The sequence below is a fragment of the Gymnogyps californianus genome, chromosome 18 (genome assembly GCF_018139145.2).
Source record: "Gymnogyps californianus isolate 813 chromosome 18, ASM1813914v2, whole genome shotgun sequence".
In the NCBI taxonomy this organism is placed as follows: Eukaryota; Metazoa; Chordata; class Aves; order Accipitriformes; family Cathartidae; genus Gymnogyps; species Gymnogyps californianus.
The window spans coordinates 233,406-251,036 of record NC_059488.1 but is presented as its reverse complement, the minus strand read 5'-3'; the positions used below and the strand labels follow the sequence as shown (position 1 = coordinate 251,036).

Below are 17,631 nucleotides of genomic sequence, written 5' to 3'. Positions count from 1 at the left end.
GTCTCGCAGGAAGCGGGCCTGGGGCCAGTGCTGCCAGGCCATGGCTGGGACGCTCCGCTGGGACATTCCCCTGGGCTGGGGCAGCAGCGGCCGCAGGGCAGGGGGAGAGCTGCCCTGGCTCTGCACAGAGCAGCATTGAGTGGGAACAATGATCCTCTCTTTCCTTTGAAAGCCCTCACGGGCTCCGTGTCCAAGCAAAGGCATGAAATGGGAACTGAGGGCAATTATCGCCCCCCTCCTTGCACTGTCTGGGACTCATGGCTGCCCTAAGCACCACTTGAAAGAGGCCGCAGCAAAGATCCCTCTCCCAACTGCGTGGGACTTGGCTCGGGTCCCCCTCCTGGCTCTGCTCCCGGCAGGGGAGGCACCGACAGCTCACCCCCGGGGGGCTCTGCAGGGCGGACGGACAGCTCACCCCACAGCCCGGCTGTGCCAAGGGGCAAAGGAAGGTGCCTCCGGCGAGCATAGAACCCCATGTTCGCCCCGAGCACATGCTGCCACCCTCGGCGCAGGGCAGAGGGATGCGTGCCGCAGCGTGCCATGCCAGCGAGGTCCCCTCCAGCTGCCCCTGCAGGAAGGAGTCACTGCAGAGCATGACAGCCACCACTGCCCACAGCCACGGGGGCCAGCTCCGAGGGAGGGGGCTTAAAAAGAAATAAGAGGTTGTGAACTACACCAGCATCACCTGAGGAGTATGATGCCCCAGCACAGCTTCTGGAGGAGCAGCCAGATGAAGCTACAAGCACTGGAAGGGGTGCAGGTGGCTTCACTACCCCGTCCCACAGCAGCAAGGACAGACTGGGGGGTCCCCAGCCCCAGAGCACAGGGAAGCCCAGAGGGGACAGGAAAGGGCATGGGAACATGGCCTGGAGCAGAGAACCGCTGGGCTCCTCGTGCTCAGGCCATGATTGTGCAACTTCAGCTCACCCTACATCCCATGGGAAAGGACAGTCAGGAACTTCAAAGCTTGCAGCAGTAGATGGGCTGATTTAAGCAGAGAGACAGAAGGATAAATTAAATAGTTCACCCCACTTTATTATCCCTACAGACAGGGGACCCTCCTCATAAAGAGGGTCGCTTTTAATTAAACCTCAGGCAAAACAGGCACTGGACACCAGAGGTGGCATCATGAAAGAGATGGCAGGCACCGATGCCCAGGGGACAACTAACACCCTACTCTTGCAGATCGGGGACACGACTAGCCATGGCCTGGCTCCTCCTCCCTCTCCCTGGCACTCTGCTGATCCCCGCTGTGGCACAGGGCAGCGGGCACAAGGGTAGAGCAGGGTTTCATGCCTTGCAGTGAGCTTCAGGTCAAGATCAATCTCAAAGAGAGGAGCTGGATGGGACAGACAGCACTGGACAGATAAAAACAGGAGTGAGAAAGGAATTGGTCTTCATGGTGCCCAAGCCCACGGCAGGGCAGGTCCAGCACCTTCTGCGCAGCTCAGTGCATTGTGCCATGGCATCGTGCCAGGAGAGCGAGAGCATGAAACAATCCTGGAGAGAAAGGTCCTGGTCTTGGAGCTACGGAGGGCCAGGCCTGTGCTACCTGGGGATTCATAAGGATCTCCTATGGAAGTACCATAAATACCAAGTACCAAGCCACAGTGGAAGACATCATTCAGCTCAAGCATCACCACTGAGCTGGGTGGGAAGGAGGAGGTATTCTGAGATGCACCAGTCTAACAGGGCCCATGCTTAGACCACCACCCTCACCCCAAGGGACCTGGAGAGGGGTGTAGCTCACACTGGGGATGTCACCCCAGGGAGCCAGCACCCACCACCAGGACAGGCAAAGCTGCCATTTCTCCGCTTGGAGATGTGCAAAGGAAAGAGCCCACCAGCCTCCGCTCCGCCACCCATGTTCAGTTAAATACAAAACCTTGTCCTAAAGCGCCTCTGTGAAATCAGGCTTGTGTTAGCATCCTCATGCTGCAGGACATCACCTCTCCTTTTGAAGTCATCACAAAAAAAAATATAAGCCTGGCAGTCATAAGAAAACATTTGCCAGGTCAAGCCAAACAAAGGGATGTAGAGGTGTCTGCCTCAATCCGCAAACAGCCTGAAACAGCAGCTCAGAGGTATGGGCTACCTTGTTTGGGTCTATGGCTCGTTAACTACAGGAGCCTGCAGACGTGTAAACAGCGACTATGGCATCACTACTGCAAACTGGAAAGAAGGATTACCCCAGGAGGAGCACCAGCTTGGGCACTGCTCTGGCCCAGTATAGTGTCACTGGCAGGCAGAACTCAGGCAGCAGAGAAGGTCCAGGCATGTCCCACTGGAATTTCAATCTTGTCCTCCGACAGCAGGACAAGCAGGGGACAGGCCACCCTGCAATGGCCAGGCTTGCCTGGAGATGCCAGCTGGAGTGTTGAAGATGCATCAAGTTTTTCTGAGAGCAGCCAAAATTCAGCCTAAGTCAGGCCAAGAGCACAGCAGCTCCCCCCCGCGCAGGCAGCACGGGCAGCGGCTGTTTCCCCCAGCACGCTGGGGATCACAGGGCTGGGGGTACAGTCCCTGCAGTCCGTTTGGAGACAGAAAAGGAGCAGCTCGAGAGCAGCACGGCTGGAAAGCCCAGCAGCAGAGCAGTGCGGGGATGCTCCCCAGGTGAGGTCAGGGAAACGCCTTCCTGGCTTCCTCCTGCAAAGGTGGCAGCTCCAGACCTCGAGATACGACAACCTGGAGCAGCGGGTGCAAGGGGTTTTGGGCAAGAGTCCCACGAAACCCCCGGGGAAGCTCGAGGATGGGGAACGGGGAGACGGGCGCTAGATGAATGTGGAGTCCAGCTGGCTCGTTTCATGGTTATTGCGGGCGCGAGCCTCAAAGAGCTGCTTGATCAGGGCAGATTTCTCCTGCTCCAACTGGGTGATGCGTTCGCTCTTGTCGGTCACCTCCTGCATGGGACAGAGGAGGAAAATGCTGCTCAGAGGAGGAAAACACTGGCATTTGCTGCGCTGCGGGTGCTGGGATGTGAACCCCAGCAGTGAGCCTGGCCCTGGCAGGGGCATCATGGGTGCCCCTTCCCCAGCAGCCCTGCTCGCAGACCCCAGCCGCAGTGTCTGCACCCTCTCGTGACCTGCATTTGTCACAGTCTTTTCCCTCCGGCAGGGATGCCCCATCCCTGCCCACGGACCCTCACCCTTTGCTGGACACAGCTGCATGACGGAGGGTCTCCAGGCGCAGCCCACACGCCCTTCTCTGGGATGACCAAGGTTGGCCAAGCTGAAGGAACACTTTCCACTGCCTCGTATTCCTTCCCCAGCCCCATCCCACCCCATCTCCCCTCCCAGCCCCCCCAAGGGGATCTCCTCCCCCTGTACCCCCGCTCACCTTGGTGAGAAGCCGGTTTTGCTCCTTCAGCATGTTGATGGCTTGCTGGGAGCCTGCTGAGGCTGGGGACGCCACAGGGACCAGCCTGCTCAGAGCTGAGGAGGGGTTTGCTGGCTGCAGAGAAGATGAGGGGAAGGGATGAGACCTTGAGCCTCCTTCCTGGGGGCCCTCCCCAGCACACGGGCAACCGAGAGAAGCCCAGTACAGCATTAAGATCCCAGCACAGGCCATCGCAGGGTCTCCAGCAAGGCAGGCAGAGGTGGGAAGCTTTCCTGCCAGTGTGCCCGGCTCCTGCCAGGAGCCTGGTGGGACAGCCAGCTCTGAGAGGGCTGGCTCAGCACCTCAGCAGGACAGCTTCCTTATTCAGTTGACAATGACTACACCTTTTTGGGGATCTCCTTTAGTCCCCCAAATGCCTTGAGCGTCCTCCAGCCCAGCTCGGGACCAGCTGTGCTGTCATCTTGGCTGTCCCCTATCCCCTATCTTGCCCATGAAGCCAAGTCACCTCCCCAGAGCAGCTCCGACATCAGCCCAGCCACCAGCATGAGAGGGGGGACAGGATGGGTCCCAAGCTCATGCAAACAACCACAAGCTGCTAATCTGCTGCTCTCACCTTGCTGGCGGTAGAAAGGAGGTCACCCAGGCAGCGGTTCACCTCCTGCAGCTTGGGGAGCAGGCGCCCCAGGTGGCTCTGGCCGCCCTCAGGGAGGAAGTCCTGGGGGACGGGGAGGAAGAAGAGGCTGGGAGTTACCATGGGGCCAGCTCCAGGTCCAGCCAAGTCCCAGCCCAGTTCTCCAAACCCACAGCGCAGCCCTAGACCCTCCCAAGCAGACAGGCACCCCAAGAACAAGCCCCAGACTCACAGCGCTGGTTTTGTTCTTCCCCAGGAGCCTCTGGCGTTCCTGCATGAACTGGATGTGCTGGTGGTACCACTCCCGGGCACGTTCTACCAGCTCCAGACCCTGCAGCAGGAAATCCTTCTCCTGTTCCAGCTCCTTCATGTGCTTCAGCTGCAGGACAGAGCACGCAGAGATGTCACCCCCCTCCTCACCAAGGCCTTGTCAAGCCCCAGGAGCTGGTTTCTTCACGAGGCACAGAGGGATATGAATATGAGCAGGGGTCTCAGCCCCTCTCCCCATGAAAAGCCGCAGAGGAGCAGGATGATGGCTGCTGCCTGATGCTGCTTTGGAGGAAGAGCTCTCCAGTTTGGGAGAACAACCGAAGCAGGCAAAGGACAGTCAGGCCACCTTCGCTCTCCTGCTCCCCACTGCAGAAGCAGGTTTCTCTGCCGTGTATTTATCGCAGGGCCTGCAGCCGCTCCCCAAATCCCCCCGAGGCTGCGAGCGTCAGCCAGCAGCACAGACACACACGGCTTTCAGCGAGTGGCATGCAGCCGAGCTAAAAGTGCAGACTGAAAGCCGGGGGAAAACCTGCAGCCCTGTTTCCCCAGCACTCTGCTCTCTGCTCTGCTTTACCCCCCAAGGCACCTCCGAGCTGAGCAGAGCACAGCATACCTTTCTGCTGAGTGTTTCTGCCAATCTTTCAGGTTCAAGCACCAGCACCAGCTGGAGAGGGACACAGGGACTTTTATATGCCTGGAGAGCTGCTACAAGGGTGCCTGGGGTTCCTGCCCCCAGACCAGCCCCCTGGGACAAGCAGGGCAGGACCCTGTGCCGGATTGTGGCACAGCCAACGCTGCTGCAGGGCAGGCAGCTCGGCCCCTCCATTGACAGCAGGGCTGGAGCAGTGGCCTGTGCCCCAGGGGACACGGGGTCCCCTGCTCTGCTATCACCACCTTCTTCTGCTGCCCCTCAGCACTGCGCTGCCACCGGCGATCACAGAGGCAGCAAGAGAAGAAGGGACATCCCTGGGGAACAGAGCGACTGCTGCAGCGACCCTTTCATCAGCCCTCACCCAGTGAGCCCAGGGCTCCCACTCCCCTTCTCCTGAGCTGTACTGGCCTGCTCCCCCGGCTCCTGCCCCACTGTCTCCATGCCAGGAGCATGGGAGCTGCCTGCTTTGCTGCCTCTGCTTTCTCTGCCACAACACAGCCTGGCCTCCACCGCCGACAGCACAGACTGGGCTCGAGGAGAGTCTACTCCAGGCACCAGTGGGACTTCGATCACCCAGAAGCTGCTGGATGCTCAGGAACCTCTCCTGCTGCTTTGGAGAGCATCTGGAGGGGGGTGATTCAGCTCAGAAGTGACCCTGAACAGATCCCCGCCCTTGGGGACAAGTGAGACCATACCAAGACCTTCAGGCCACCAACGCTTCCCTGGCCCCACTGCCAGCCCCGAAGCCTCCCACCTGCCCCACGTCAGCCACCCTTTACACCAGGCGTGCTCTTGCTCCCGCTGCTCCTGGAAATGCTGTTTGCAACATGACAGCCCCCCCCACCCCCCCGACACACACGTTTGGGTGGACAGACGGACCAAAGGGGACGTACCCACAGGAAGAAGCGCAGAGCCTTGGTGCTGCGCAGGCTGTTGCTGAGGGGCATGAAGAAGGTGCTGTATGCGGCAAGGACCCCCACCCAGCTCGGGCTGCAGCCCGCGACTACCTGGCTTGCCCTGGTCCCACCAGGCTTGCTGGCCAACACGGTGACTGGAGGAAGAGGCAGCATTCCACAGAGCAGTGGGACATCGCCAGCTCTGCCGGGTGTGGGGACAGACGGCATCTCGCTAAGGATGGGATGCTCTGGGGGCAGAGGCAGCTTCTGGGGCAGGCGGAAGACAGAGCGCTGGACTTGGCTGGTGCTACCCGGGGTAGAAGGGGAGGGGACAGTGCCGTACCCTGGGCCACCTACAAATGAAAGCGCTCAGCCTCTCACAGAAGGTCTCATCCCAGCTACCCCCTGTGGCCGTGAGGAAATCAGGCCAATCGATGATGGACTGGCTGAAAAACACCAGCTGAGCAGACACCAGCTGTGGTGGTGCAAAGGGTCCTGGGGCTGCAGCACAGCCCCCACACCTCCACTTTGCCGCTCAGGATGAACCCATCCTAGTGCACCCCAGAATGCAGGATGGATATCAGTGCTCCTATCCCCTCCTGGGCTTTAGGCAAATAAGCCTAATCGCAGCTGAGCGCCTTGAGCGGGGGCCCAACATCCTCCCGGCATCAGGGGGGAGGTGACAGCACCGCCCTGCACAGGGATTCGGTCCTTGCTGGACTCAAACCTGCTCCAACTGTCTCTGTACACTCAGAAGTGGGATTAGTACCCAGAGGCTCCTGCCGGGGTGCCAGGGAAGGCTTCTCACCTGCGGGACAGGGACAGACATCCCTTCTCTGGGGGCAGGAGCACACTAAAGACAGTGCAGAGCTCGGGTACATGGGGAGGGGGAAAGAAAGGCAGGGGACGTCCCTCCCACCGCCCCCACAACAACTTGGGGAAACAGAGGCAAGGGCAACACAAGCCCAGAGCCAGAGCGCTTGTGGCAGAGCTGGGAACAAGCCCCAGCTCTCAGCAAGACACGCTGGCCACCAGCCCCTCCTCACCAGTACCAGGCAGGACCTTGAGCTCATGGCAGTGATGGGCTCCAGCCTGGAGCTGCACGCACAGAGAAGAGCCTTACCAGGGAAGGAGGGACCTTCCACTCTCCGAAACAGCAACTCCCAGCCACCAAAACCCTGAGGACCAGAGACCCCCATCCCCAGACACATACATCTGCATTTATTACTCCTTGCCAGCACCTCTCAGCAGAGACCCCCTCAAACCCCAATGCCTTGCGTGGCTGCAAGCCCAGCAAACCATGTGTGCACAAACACCCCTCCCCAGGCCAGGCGTCAGAGCACGTTATGTCGCCCAAGGCCAGCGCCAGGCTGTAATCGATGCTGCCCGCGCCGCTGGTCATCCCAGCTGGGCTCAGGGAGCCAGGTGACACCAGGGTGTGAGGAGTGGAAGTGCAGAGGTGAAAGTCAAAGCCTCTGCAGCAGCTCCAACACCAGCCAGAGCTTGTCCCACCAATCACTCATCCTGCAGGCTGGGTCCTGGCTCTCTTCCCAGGAAAATTTAGCTTGAGCTTGTGGGCAACATGCCCAGGCAGCTCCTCCACCCCACTTGGGAGCAGCGCAGATCCCTTCATCCAGGCAATCTGATCCAAGCCTCTCCACTCAGGGACAGAGAGAGGGGAGCAGATCCCTCCATCCTGGGCTGCCCAGCTAAATTCAGTGCCGACTTCTCTGCATTACTGGCAAAAAGTCTCTCGGGAGCCAGGAGGATCAGCATGCTTGAGCCCCGACCTACAGAGAACATCTGGCAAGGGACACAGCCCGGCACCACCGCTCGCCAGTGCAGAGCGTACCTGACCTTCGCTGGAGTGCCTGAAAGGTCCAGAGACCCACCTCCTCCTGCACCTACACGTTTGCCTTTCCCTGCCCAAGTTTTTGCCCATAGGGAAGGCATCCGTGCAGTCAAACGCTGGCTCTGTGGGCTAACCCCACTCCGGGGGAAGGCAGGGGAACACATGCCTCCTCCCTGTCCAGCACGATTTGGGATGGAAAGTGCCTCGGAAGTAACAGCAGGACATCAACAGAGCTTTGTATCCAAAATACTGGGATCTGCCCAACACCCCACAGCTCACACCAGGCAGGGGGGAGCCACAGCCCAAACAGAGCTGGTGTCAGTGGTGAGGGACCCCTGCAATCCACCTTCCCCCAGGGACCACGAGCCCCTTCGCTAGAGCCCATGGCATGGCTGTCCCCTTACCATGCTGAAGTCCACGCCGTTGGTGATGGTGTGTCTCCGGTGTTCTGCACGTCCCCTCTGATGCCTTCGAGCATCCCCAGCCCCTGGATGACTGCCATCTCCCTGAGCCTGCCCAGCAGCCTTAGCATCACCACCTGTAACAGATGAAAGCATGAGGCCACCAGCTGCTTGCAACAAAAACCTCCCCACAGCCACTTCTACGGGACTACCTGCAGGGTGGTCTTGCAAACAGATGTGGCAGGGAGCAGCTGAGCAAAGCACTGGCCCGAGCGCCTGCTCGCATCTTTGTACGGGCAGGGCAGGCTTCAGCAACAACTCACTTGGCAGTGCCAGGCTGGCAACAGACCTCGGTGGTCACCTTCTGCAAAAAGCAGGCAGCTTCCAGGCAGTGCTGTTGCAGTCCCGGCACAGGCAATGAAACCGTTAGTGATATTGCCTACCCTCGTCCTGTCCTCATGGGACCCCTGGCTTCTGTTCAGGTGGCACAGGCTCTGCCAGGAACCTGACTCCTCCTGAAGGCAGCTCCTGCTTGGTGATGGGCTTGGCCATGCAGATGTCACCCCCAAGACCCCGTGCCTGTGGTCTAACCATAGAGTAAATCAGGCTGTAGGTTTTCCAAAATTTTATTAAAATCTCAACATCCTATCTTGCAAAAGACTGATCTACTACAAACACATGACGCTGGTGCAAATCCATGCATAACCTATATTTGCAGATTAAGTTCATACTGGCAGGTTTCAGGCTGGATCAGACACCTCCTGCCTGTGCTGCCTGTACGCCGAAGCAGGTATTGGCCGGGCATCTGCAGCAAAGTCAGTACAAGCCCCGCACCGCCCACCCTGGCGAACTCGCCAGAAACGCAGCCCTGCGGCCATGGCCATGCCAGCTCAGATCCCCGCTTCTGGCCGAGCTGGCAGAGCACCGCCCTGCCGCCCCGAGCCGCGGTGCCAGGGCAGCCAAGGGTGCAGCCAGCACCCTCCCCAGACGTGCCCAGGCAGCGAGCCTGCTGCACCTCCCTTCTTGCCCTGGTCCTCTGCCTCGTGCTCACCCCCTCGCTCTTGCAGCTCACCCCGCTCTCTGCACACAGCTTTTCTTGAGAGTTTCTTTCCCAACCAGGCTTTCAAACAAGAGCAGCATGGAGGTAGGCAAGCGAAGGCAGACAGTGAGGCAGCTGGGGAAAACATCTCCTCCTCGGGACTGCTCCCCACGTATCTGCCAGGCACCCCCACCCATGGCCACATCCTTCTCCCACGGGTTGGGCACGCGCCGGCTCCCAGGCGCCAGAGCTGCCTGGCACAGGTCTAACACGTTCCTTGCTGGGCAGGCACGAAGGGCTGCGAGTGCCGGGACAGGGTGCGTAGCATTGCCTGGGCTAGCACATTGCTGCCCGCTGCTCTACAAGGCTCCTCAGCCGAGCACATGGACACAATGGAAGAGGGATATGGGGCAAGAGAGGGCAGCCGTGGCTACAGGAGCCACGCTTCACCTTGAAGGCAATGAAGTCTGGGAGAGTTGCACCATACTAGGACTGCCTGTGCTGCCACGTTTGTGCCAGTTCAGCAACAGGAGCTGGACTCAGGCTCAGGGGGCAGCAGGCGACGCTACACAAGCACCTCGCTCAGCCTGTCACTTTGTGTCACTGGGGAAAGAAGCCACCGTGGCATGGGCAAAATCCTCCTTCTGGTCCATCATGGCATCCCACTTCTCCTACCAGGAAGTGCCCTGGCATAGACAGGTCTCCAGCACGTCAATAAACACAAAGTCTTTGATATTGCCCATTCATCTGTTTTGCCAACTGTTTTTGGTTTCGTACATCCATATCTACCTGGGAGAAACCCAGCAAGACCGGTGCAACCACGCACATGTTCTCCTAGCAGACCTGTAGCACATCCTGCTTGGGAAGCTGAGGAAAAGCCCCAAAACCAAGGGTAGCTTCAATAGGCAGAATCCCAAAGTAAAACCAGGAGCACCTCTGGGAGGAGCTGCAGGGTAGAAACACGTTAAAAAGGTTTTCACTGCTGTTACTTGGAAGTGCCAGGTTGAGCTGAGCTGAACCTGTGATAAGAACGTGCTCCCTGGTCAAAGAACTGAGCTCTGTGCACCTGAGCTGACAAGGTAGTGGCTAAACCAGGACCCCTGCTAATGAGCTGGGATCAGTTCTTCTTAGGCAAAGAGCAGGACCAGCTCACCAGAGGTGGAAGAGATCCTGCCATGAGATACAGGATGGCCTCCTCCCTCCCAGAGCCCCTCTGCCCCTGCAGGGCAAGAGCCCAGCGTTTGTCAGCCAGCGCAAGTGCCCAGGACAGCGCAGACACCTCATGGCTGTTTTACACCTTTACATGCCTGTCCTTGGCAACAGCCCAGACAATATCAGCTACCTACAAACCATCCCCTCCTTCCTGCTGGGGCCACCAGCTCCCCAGGCAGCTGCTAGAGCCAGGCCACCCCAGCAGCAAAGGCAAGCGCTGTGCTGGGGAGGAGGCAGTGCCCAGGGCACCACAGACCTCCTGAGCAAGGCACTTTCTGCTCTGTGTCTTAACTTCCCCAGGTCTCAGCTCTCAGGGGAACCACAAGGGTAAAGACCCCCAACACCGAGATGCTCGGATGCTGCTGTGACAGGCCACCTAGGCACCAGTGGTAGAGAAGCCATCATGGTGACTTCCCTGCCCAGTGACTTCTCCAATATCAGCCTCACCATCCTTGCACCCAGCGGATGCTGTTGGCTCCCCAGAGACCGTGGCTGGTACCCAGCAGCAGCTCACGGGCTGCCCCAGCACCACTGGGCTGATGAGAGCTTCTGAGAAGCTGGAAGCTGACTCTGAGCAGGGACTTCTTCAGAAGCACTTCTGCCCTTATGCTAATGGAGGTTAGCGGGGAAGAGGGGACAGAAGCACCGATTCACTGCACCCCTGGACGTGCCAGGGGCATCACCTGGCCCCAACCTCTGCCATCTTGCCATGATTCGCATCCAAATCACCTCTGACGCATGCAGATGTCCCCTGGAACAGACAGCAGAGCTAGGGTGGCATCCTGTGAGCACCTCCTTCCCCCAAAACACAGACAGGGAGAGTTTCCTCAGACTCTTTGCAATTGATGAGCACTGATACACCATCTTGCTGCACTTGGTTGGGTTCTTACAGAGACCACCTCATGCAGCTGGAGGCTCAGAGCAGCCTCAAGCCCAAACGACATAAACTTAATGGAGACAGGGCTTCCTGGACCCACGGGCAGCTCTCAGCACCCACCACATTTCTCCGCAGCGAGAAAGAGCCACGTCCTGCCATGGCAGTGCCCAACTCCCTCACAGCCAGTTGAGGAGAACATCTACCTGTTCAACCACACCCTGGGAAACCCTCTGCGGTGGAAGGGAGCACTGGGCAGCTGTGCAGGACCTGGAGCTAAAAGAGACAGAATAACTCTGAGTTATAACGTTCGCTAAGCTGCCAAACCAACCTGAAATTCAGGCCTGTTGCCAGAATACAGCCCTGCACTGCGGGAAGCTGGCAGCAAGGGCTGAGGCACTAACCCTGCCCGCAGGCTCCGGACATCAGTATAACATCAGCCTATAATGGAAAGACCCTCAGCAACCAGAAAGTTGCTGTAGTCATCTGCTCACTCCTTTCCAGGGCAGAGCTTTCAATTTGCTCTTTATTTACCAAGCAGGATTTTTTTTCAGGTTTTTCCAGATTTACACTCTTGACGATAGAACAACCAGCCTGCTTAATAATATTGCCCTAGATGAAGCTCCAGTGATTAGTCTGGAGGCAAAATGGAAAGCAGAGAACCTCAGCCATGGTTAAAGTTTCTTCTCCACCCAGCAGAAGAAGGGACTGGGAGGGAACGGGTGGGAAGGGAAAGCAAACCAGCCCAGCTTTCCCAAGGTAGAGGAAGTCATCGCGCTCGAGTGTTGCAATAACAAACACCAGCTCCTCACACAGACCTTTGTGTCCGTAGACCTCAAAGCACTTCACAAATCCAGATAAAGAATTATTACCTACACCAGGTAAGTCCAGAAGCCTGGTTTCCTTAAAATGTCTCCTACTGACCAGCAACAAATCAAGATGCCAGTGAAATAGCCTCCCCCTTGCCAAGGTCAGTGTGCCACCCGGGGGTGGGGGCCCTGGCAGACCCAGCACAGGGACCCCAGGTCCCAAGGAAGGGGCAGAGTCCACAGGGCCCTGCCGGGGAGCTCTGCAGACAGAGCCTGGCCACCCGGACAGCACGTGGTGACAGCAAAGCGCATCTCCCTGATCCCACTTTCCCATTTAATTATAGCTTAATTATTTATTATTGTAAATAGTGCTGCAGAATTATGCAAAAAAAAAAAAAGTTGCATCAGGTTTTGCTATTTTTTTTTTGTCCAAAATGCGGATGAAATCGTGACCCCTGAAATCTGAGGGCACACCCACAGCACAGAGCCCACCCGAGCACACAGCCGCTCCGTGACCGCAGCTCTTGCTCCGGCGAAGCTGCTCGGCTCTCGGAGACCCCAGGGCCCAGCGACCCCGAGACAACCAGCTGCGTTACCCACCCCCCGAGGAAGGTCACCGACACACTGCGCCAGGGGACAACCACGGCCACGTTACAGTAAAGCCCTTAATTCTTCTTGTCACCGCTATAAACAGACAAGCACCCACGCCAGGAGACATGCGAAGGGAAGCACAAACCCGAGACAGAGAGCGGAGCGGCACGCTCGCCATCCCCGTTTACCCGCAGCTTGGAGCAAGGCCCGCCAAAGCCAAAGTTAAGAAGAGGAGTAACTTGTGCGGAGTTTTACCTCAGGCCTGCGGGAAGAGCTTGCTGCTGGTTTAAGCCCAGAGGAGGGGACAGGTCTGCGCTGCCTGAGGACCGGAGCAAGCCGCAGGGTCCCAACCCGCCCTCCCTAACTCGAGTCTCCGGCAACGGAGCTGCCCGCACCTCGGAGCTGCCCGCACCGAGCCGGGCACGTTCCTCCCCCGACCCCGGCGCTGCCAGCCCGGCCCCGCTGGCTCACCTCGGCCGCGGGGCTGGCCGTGCCCCGGTTCCCGCTGGCCGGTGCTCTTCCCGCGCCGCTCCTCGGCACAGCGCGGGCTCGGCGGCTTCTCCGCGCTCCGCCGCCCGCCGCCGCCGCTCTCCACCGGGGGGTCAGCACCGGGCAGGGCAGCACGCAGCCCCAGGACGAACCGCTCGAAGGTGAGGTACCCGCTGGCCGGTGCCGCCCGCCGCAACCCCTCCATCACCCCGGCGGGCAGCTCCCGGGCTTCCGCTCCCCGCCAGCGGGACTCGATCTCCCGTAGGTGCACGTAACCCCGCCGCCGGTCATCCAGGATATCGAAAAGAGTCCGCAGGCTCTGGAGGAAAACCCGGGGAAGACCCTCGGTACCGGCGGGGAGCGACCGGTCGCCGCGCTCCGGGGCCATCACCGCCGCCACTGCTCCCGAGCGTTACTCCGCCGGTCCGGCCCCCGCTCTCCTATTGGTTGGTGGCGGGAGGTCCCGCGCTCTCATTGGTTGGCGGCGGCCGGTCGCGCTGGCCATTGGCTGAGGCGGTTTGAGTTCCACGCGGCGCCCGCCCCGCTCTCGGCCGGGGGGAGCGGGGGGGGGGGTCCCCCCCGGGACCCCCCCCCCGCTCCCCCCCGGCCGAGAGCGGGGCATGCTCAGGGAGGTGTCTCCTCGTCCATCCCACCGCCACCCGCGACCCTGCACCCACGGTAACGGTTCGGTGACCCCCCCCCCCGCCCGGGGAAAAAGCCGCACTGCTCGGTGTCCATCCACCCACCACAAATCCTCATTTCCCGCAGCGCAGACCCGGTCCCGCTGCTCCCGCAGCTGCAAATCTCCTTATTTACCGGCAGAACTTAAGGCACCGCTGCCTGTGCCCAAATGCAATGGGTGCTTCTGCTGCTGGTGGTAATAAATAGCTTCGGACGGTTGGATTTTTGCACCTCCAAGATACCGTAACCTTGCAAAAAGGAAAGCGGCCCTCTTTTTAAGCAGAGATACCTGAAGACCTTACATCCCTAAAGACTCCAGAGCAAACGTGATTAGTGAACAGGAACAAAAAAAACTCCAACCGTGGTGTTCGCTCTCACTGCCAGCTTTGCAAACACAGCCAAGAAGTGTCAGTCCAGCCTCTCACCTCGGCAGCATCCCAACGGGAGAGGGACATACGGCTATTTTGCATCAGCACGGAGAGGTCCTGGGTGCTTGACTTGCCTGGTGCCGCGGGGGAAGCGAGTGCTTACAGCAGGAATTGAGTCCAAGCATCCCAGTGCCGTGGTTGGTGCAGCACCAGCAGCCACCAGCCAGCAGGAGCTGGGGTAGGGGCCCAAAGGAACCACGGACATGGAGAAAGGAGGGAAAAAAAATACATCAGTGTTGACAAATGTGAGAGAAACAGGATTTGGATCATATCTCTTATCAATTTAGTACGAACTGGCATTGTTAAGAGAATGGGTTTCTCTATACCAAAATTTGCTGCGTCTGTTAGATCCAACAGCACGTTAGCCCTAGTGAAAGGTGCTGCCCTCCTCTGCAAACTCCCTCTGGCAGACGGTGCGTTGCACCAAAGCAGACTGCAAAGCCCTGGTGTCACGATTCCCATGTCACAGGCACCACGACTTGCTCAAGGGGCCCTGGGCAGCCGCATGCCGGCACCTCCAGAGCCCCCATCCTGGTTTGATGCTCCTGATGCAGAGAGAGGGAGCGTCAGGGAGGGAGCGAGCATGCTGGAGAAGGGTGACGGCCAGAAAGGGGGATTAGCCACTGTCCAGGTGCTCAGGTTGTGAGGCTCCCTGTGCCACAGACACCTCCGTGTGCCACAGACACCTCCGTGTGCCATGTGCCAGGGGTGATTTCCTTTAGCTCTGAGTTGGCTTCAAAGGGAGAGGGTGGAAGATGCTTGGCCCTCAAGCCCTCCAATCCACGTGGCCCTTGCTGTGCTCCCCTTGCCATCAGCTTCCCCGTCCGGGCCGGACTCCATCCCCAGGTGTCTTCAGCACTTTGGTCCTCCTCCTGGCTTCTCAGCCCATTCTTGCCACTCCTCTTCTCCATGGAGTTTCTCAGCCCTGTCAGACCCAGGCTGCCAGGTAAATCACAGCAGCCTCTGGAGACCCTCACTGGGCTTTTCTCCATCAAGGACCTGCTCTGGCTGGTCTCCTCTGTGCTATGGCCGGGCTGTTCACAGCCTGCTTTTCTTTAAACCATTTCTTTTCCTAAATTTCCTGGACCTGTCCTACCTGTTTTGAGATCTCTGCTTGGCTTAGCCATGTTTGACTGAACAGGTTCACACCTGCGTAGGACACAGGGAGAAGGAACCGATGCATCATCCCTCCCCTTTCTGCTCCAGAAACAAGGTAGTGAATGTGACGCTGCTCAGCTCTGGTAGCATCAGCACACGGGCTGTTTTGCTTAGCAAAGGCAAAATCGGCAGGAAAATGAGTTTTTCTCTAGCTTCCTCCCACATCTCTGAGCTTGCTGAAACCACCAGGAATAACAGGGGGAATTCAAAATGACCTTAACGTCTCTTGTCCAATTTCCCTGCCTGGCAGGTCTATCCCACCAGGAAAGCAATCTGGAGATACCAGAAACAATTCCTGGCATTGGCTGTGTCTGGTGGTTCAGCCGAAATACTCTCGCTCCTCCATGTGGAGCTTTCTGCTCTGGCAACAGGGAGCTGGGACGCAACTGCCCAGTGCAGCTCTGGTTGTGCTACGCTTTCCGTACCAAAGTGCCCTCAAGAGGCTGCCATGAGACAGGCCGATGTTTTCATCCTCGGCATGGTCGGGTGAATGAGGCTAGGGAGATTCTTGGAAAAGACTTTTTGGGATTTTGTTTGAATAGTTTATCTTGGGGCCAGCTCAGGCTCTTCTGATTGACAGAGGGTTTTTTTAATATAAACAACGTAGTTATTCAGTTCTCCTTCCTCCAAGCTACTGGGAAGCACCGGCTGCCATTCAAACCTGGCCCAACCCTCCCTCACTGCTGGCCCGCAGGCACTGGCGGTGACACTCATGGCTCTGGTGTGGTGGCACCCAACGTACCACTGCCCCTCTCTGGGGAGGGCACGGGGTGTCTGATGTCCCCTGGAAGGCTGGTGGCAGGCCAGCATGTCCCACCAACCAGCGTTGCCACCCCTGGGAGGAGAGGTCACAGCAGCCGCACCAAACCCCAGCAGAGCACTGGGGGAACAGGGTGCTGGTGGTGGAGACTGGGGCACCTTCCTGCATGACACTGACCATCTATGGGTGATGCGGGATGACTGCGGCAGTAGATGAAGCCCCATGCTGACTTCAGCAGCACGTAGGTGTTCACATGCGAACCTTGACTCTGCAAAGGACACGTGGTGACTGCAGCCATGAGGTTGTCTGCTGATGACGATGTTCAAGCAGATGCTGTGAGCCTCTGCTGCTGTGTCCGCCTGGAGGAGAGCAAGGTCTCGTGGGGAACCAGCTGCATGCCTGTGGGCTCAGTGCGTGCACGCTGCTGCCTGGCACGCAGACCAGCCGGCACGGCACAGCCTGCCTCTACATATTGCGCTGCCAGCCAAAATAGTGCTGCATCCAAAGCGGGTTGGTCCCTGGCCGGCGCAGGTTACCAGACCATACCCAGGAACAGTTGGTCGGGGCTTGGTTAAAACCGGACCAGGAGCTGTGCGAACAACAGCCCAGATGCCAAGTTCTGGTGCTCCCTGTCACAGTCCGATTCATTAAGTGCAATGGGTGTTAACCACTTCTTTCAGCCCCAAAGCTGAAGGGGTGCAAGGAATCACTTCCAGTGGGGTACTAAAGTGTCAACCCAGAAATGCATCTGTCCCCAGGAAACCTCAGGGCAGAGGCTAAGAATGGCGAGGGGAGTGTGGTCGGGGAGAGGCAGCAGATTTTCCCTCGGGGGAGGGCTATCTTGTTTGATCTTCCCAGCTCTGAGACGCCATCATGTTTTCAATCTTGCTGCTTGCGGGGCCTCTTGAGGACATGCTCTGTTTGCTTTGGAGGGGGCTGGGCACTTCCCACAAAGTTACTTTTCTTTCCTCCAGACTGTTTTTTCCCTCGGAGGGCCGGCGAGCAGGAAGTCCGGTGGCTGCCTGGCAGCTCGCAGGCTGTCACGAGGGCTGGGAGAAGGGCAGCAGGCGGGAAGCTAAAATAAGCTGTCCAGGGGGATGGTGGTTTTGTTTGCTCGCTCTGCGCCATGCCTGCGTCCGCAGAGCAAGAATTTGTGTTGGGAAGAAATGGCAGTCACTCGTGGCCAGTCTCACCCCCCCGCCCCTCCGGCTGATGGAGTTTCAGCACGACGAGGTTAAATACAGGGAATCATCTGGGGCTTAAATGAAAGTGTAATAGATGCTGCAAGGCCTCCGATTAGAATCCATCTAGCAATTGCTCTGTCCTAGGATAAATTCCACTCTGCTGCTGCCGATGTGGCAGCTATCACAGGAGCGGCTGAGGGCAGCGTGTAACAGTCATGCCACGGCCATAAACTACCCAGCCTTTCATCTTATTCAGGGAACGACTGTAAAACCGCATTTCTTTGGGGAACATACTGGTGGACACTTCTATATTGAAGCCTGAAGCAGGGCCCTAAAAATAAGCAGCTCTGCCTCTCTCCTGGTAGTAT

The 17,631-nt window shown here is 58.4% G+C and overlaps 1 protein-coding gene across 1 annotated transcript; it reads right to left on the bottom strand.

Annotated features, from left to right (window-relative positions):
• Window positions 1-1,010: 1,010 nt before the first annotated feature.
• SAPCD2 (suppressor APC domain containing 2) lies at window positions 1,011-13,462 on the bottom strand. The gene is made up of 6 exons (XM_050907957.1): window positions 13,035-13,462; window positions 8,042-8,175; window positions 4,200-4,346; window positions 3,950-4,051; window positions 3,337-3,450; window positions 1,011-2,900 (listed from the first exon to the last, which is right to left on the bottom strand). Exons 1-6 carry the CDS (start codon window positions 13,438-13,440, stop codon window positions 2,772-2,774), a joined length of 1,032 nt encoding a protein of 343 aa, XP_050763914.1. The 5' UTR covers window positions 13,441-13,462; the 3' UTR covers window positions 1,011-2,771.
• Window positions 13,463-17,631: the final 4,169 nt, after the last annotated feature.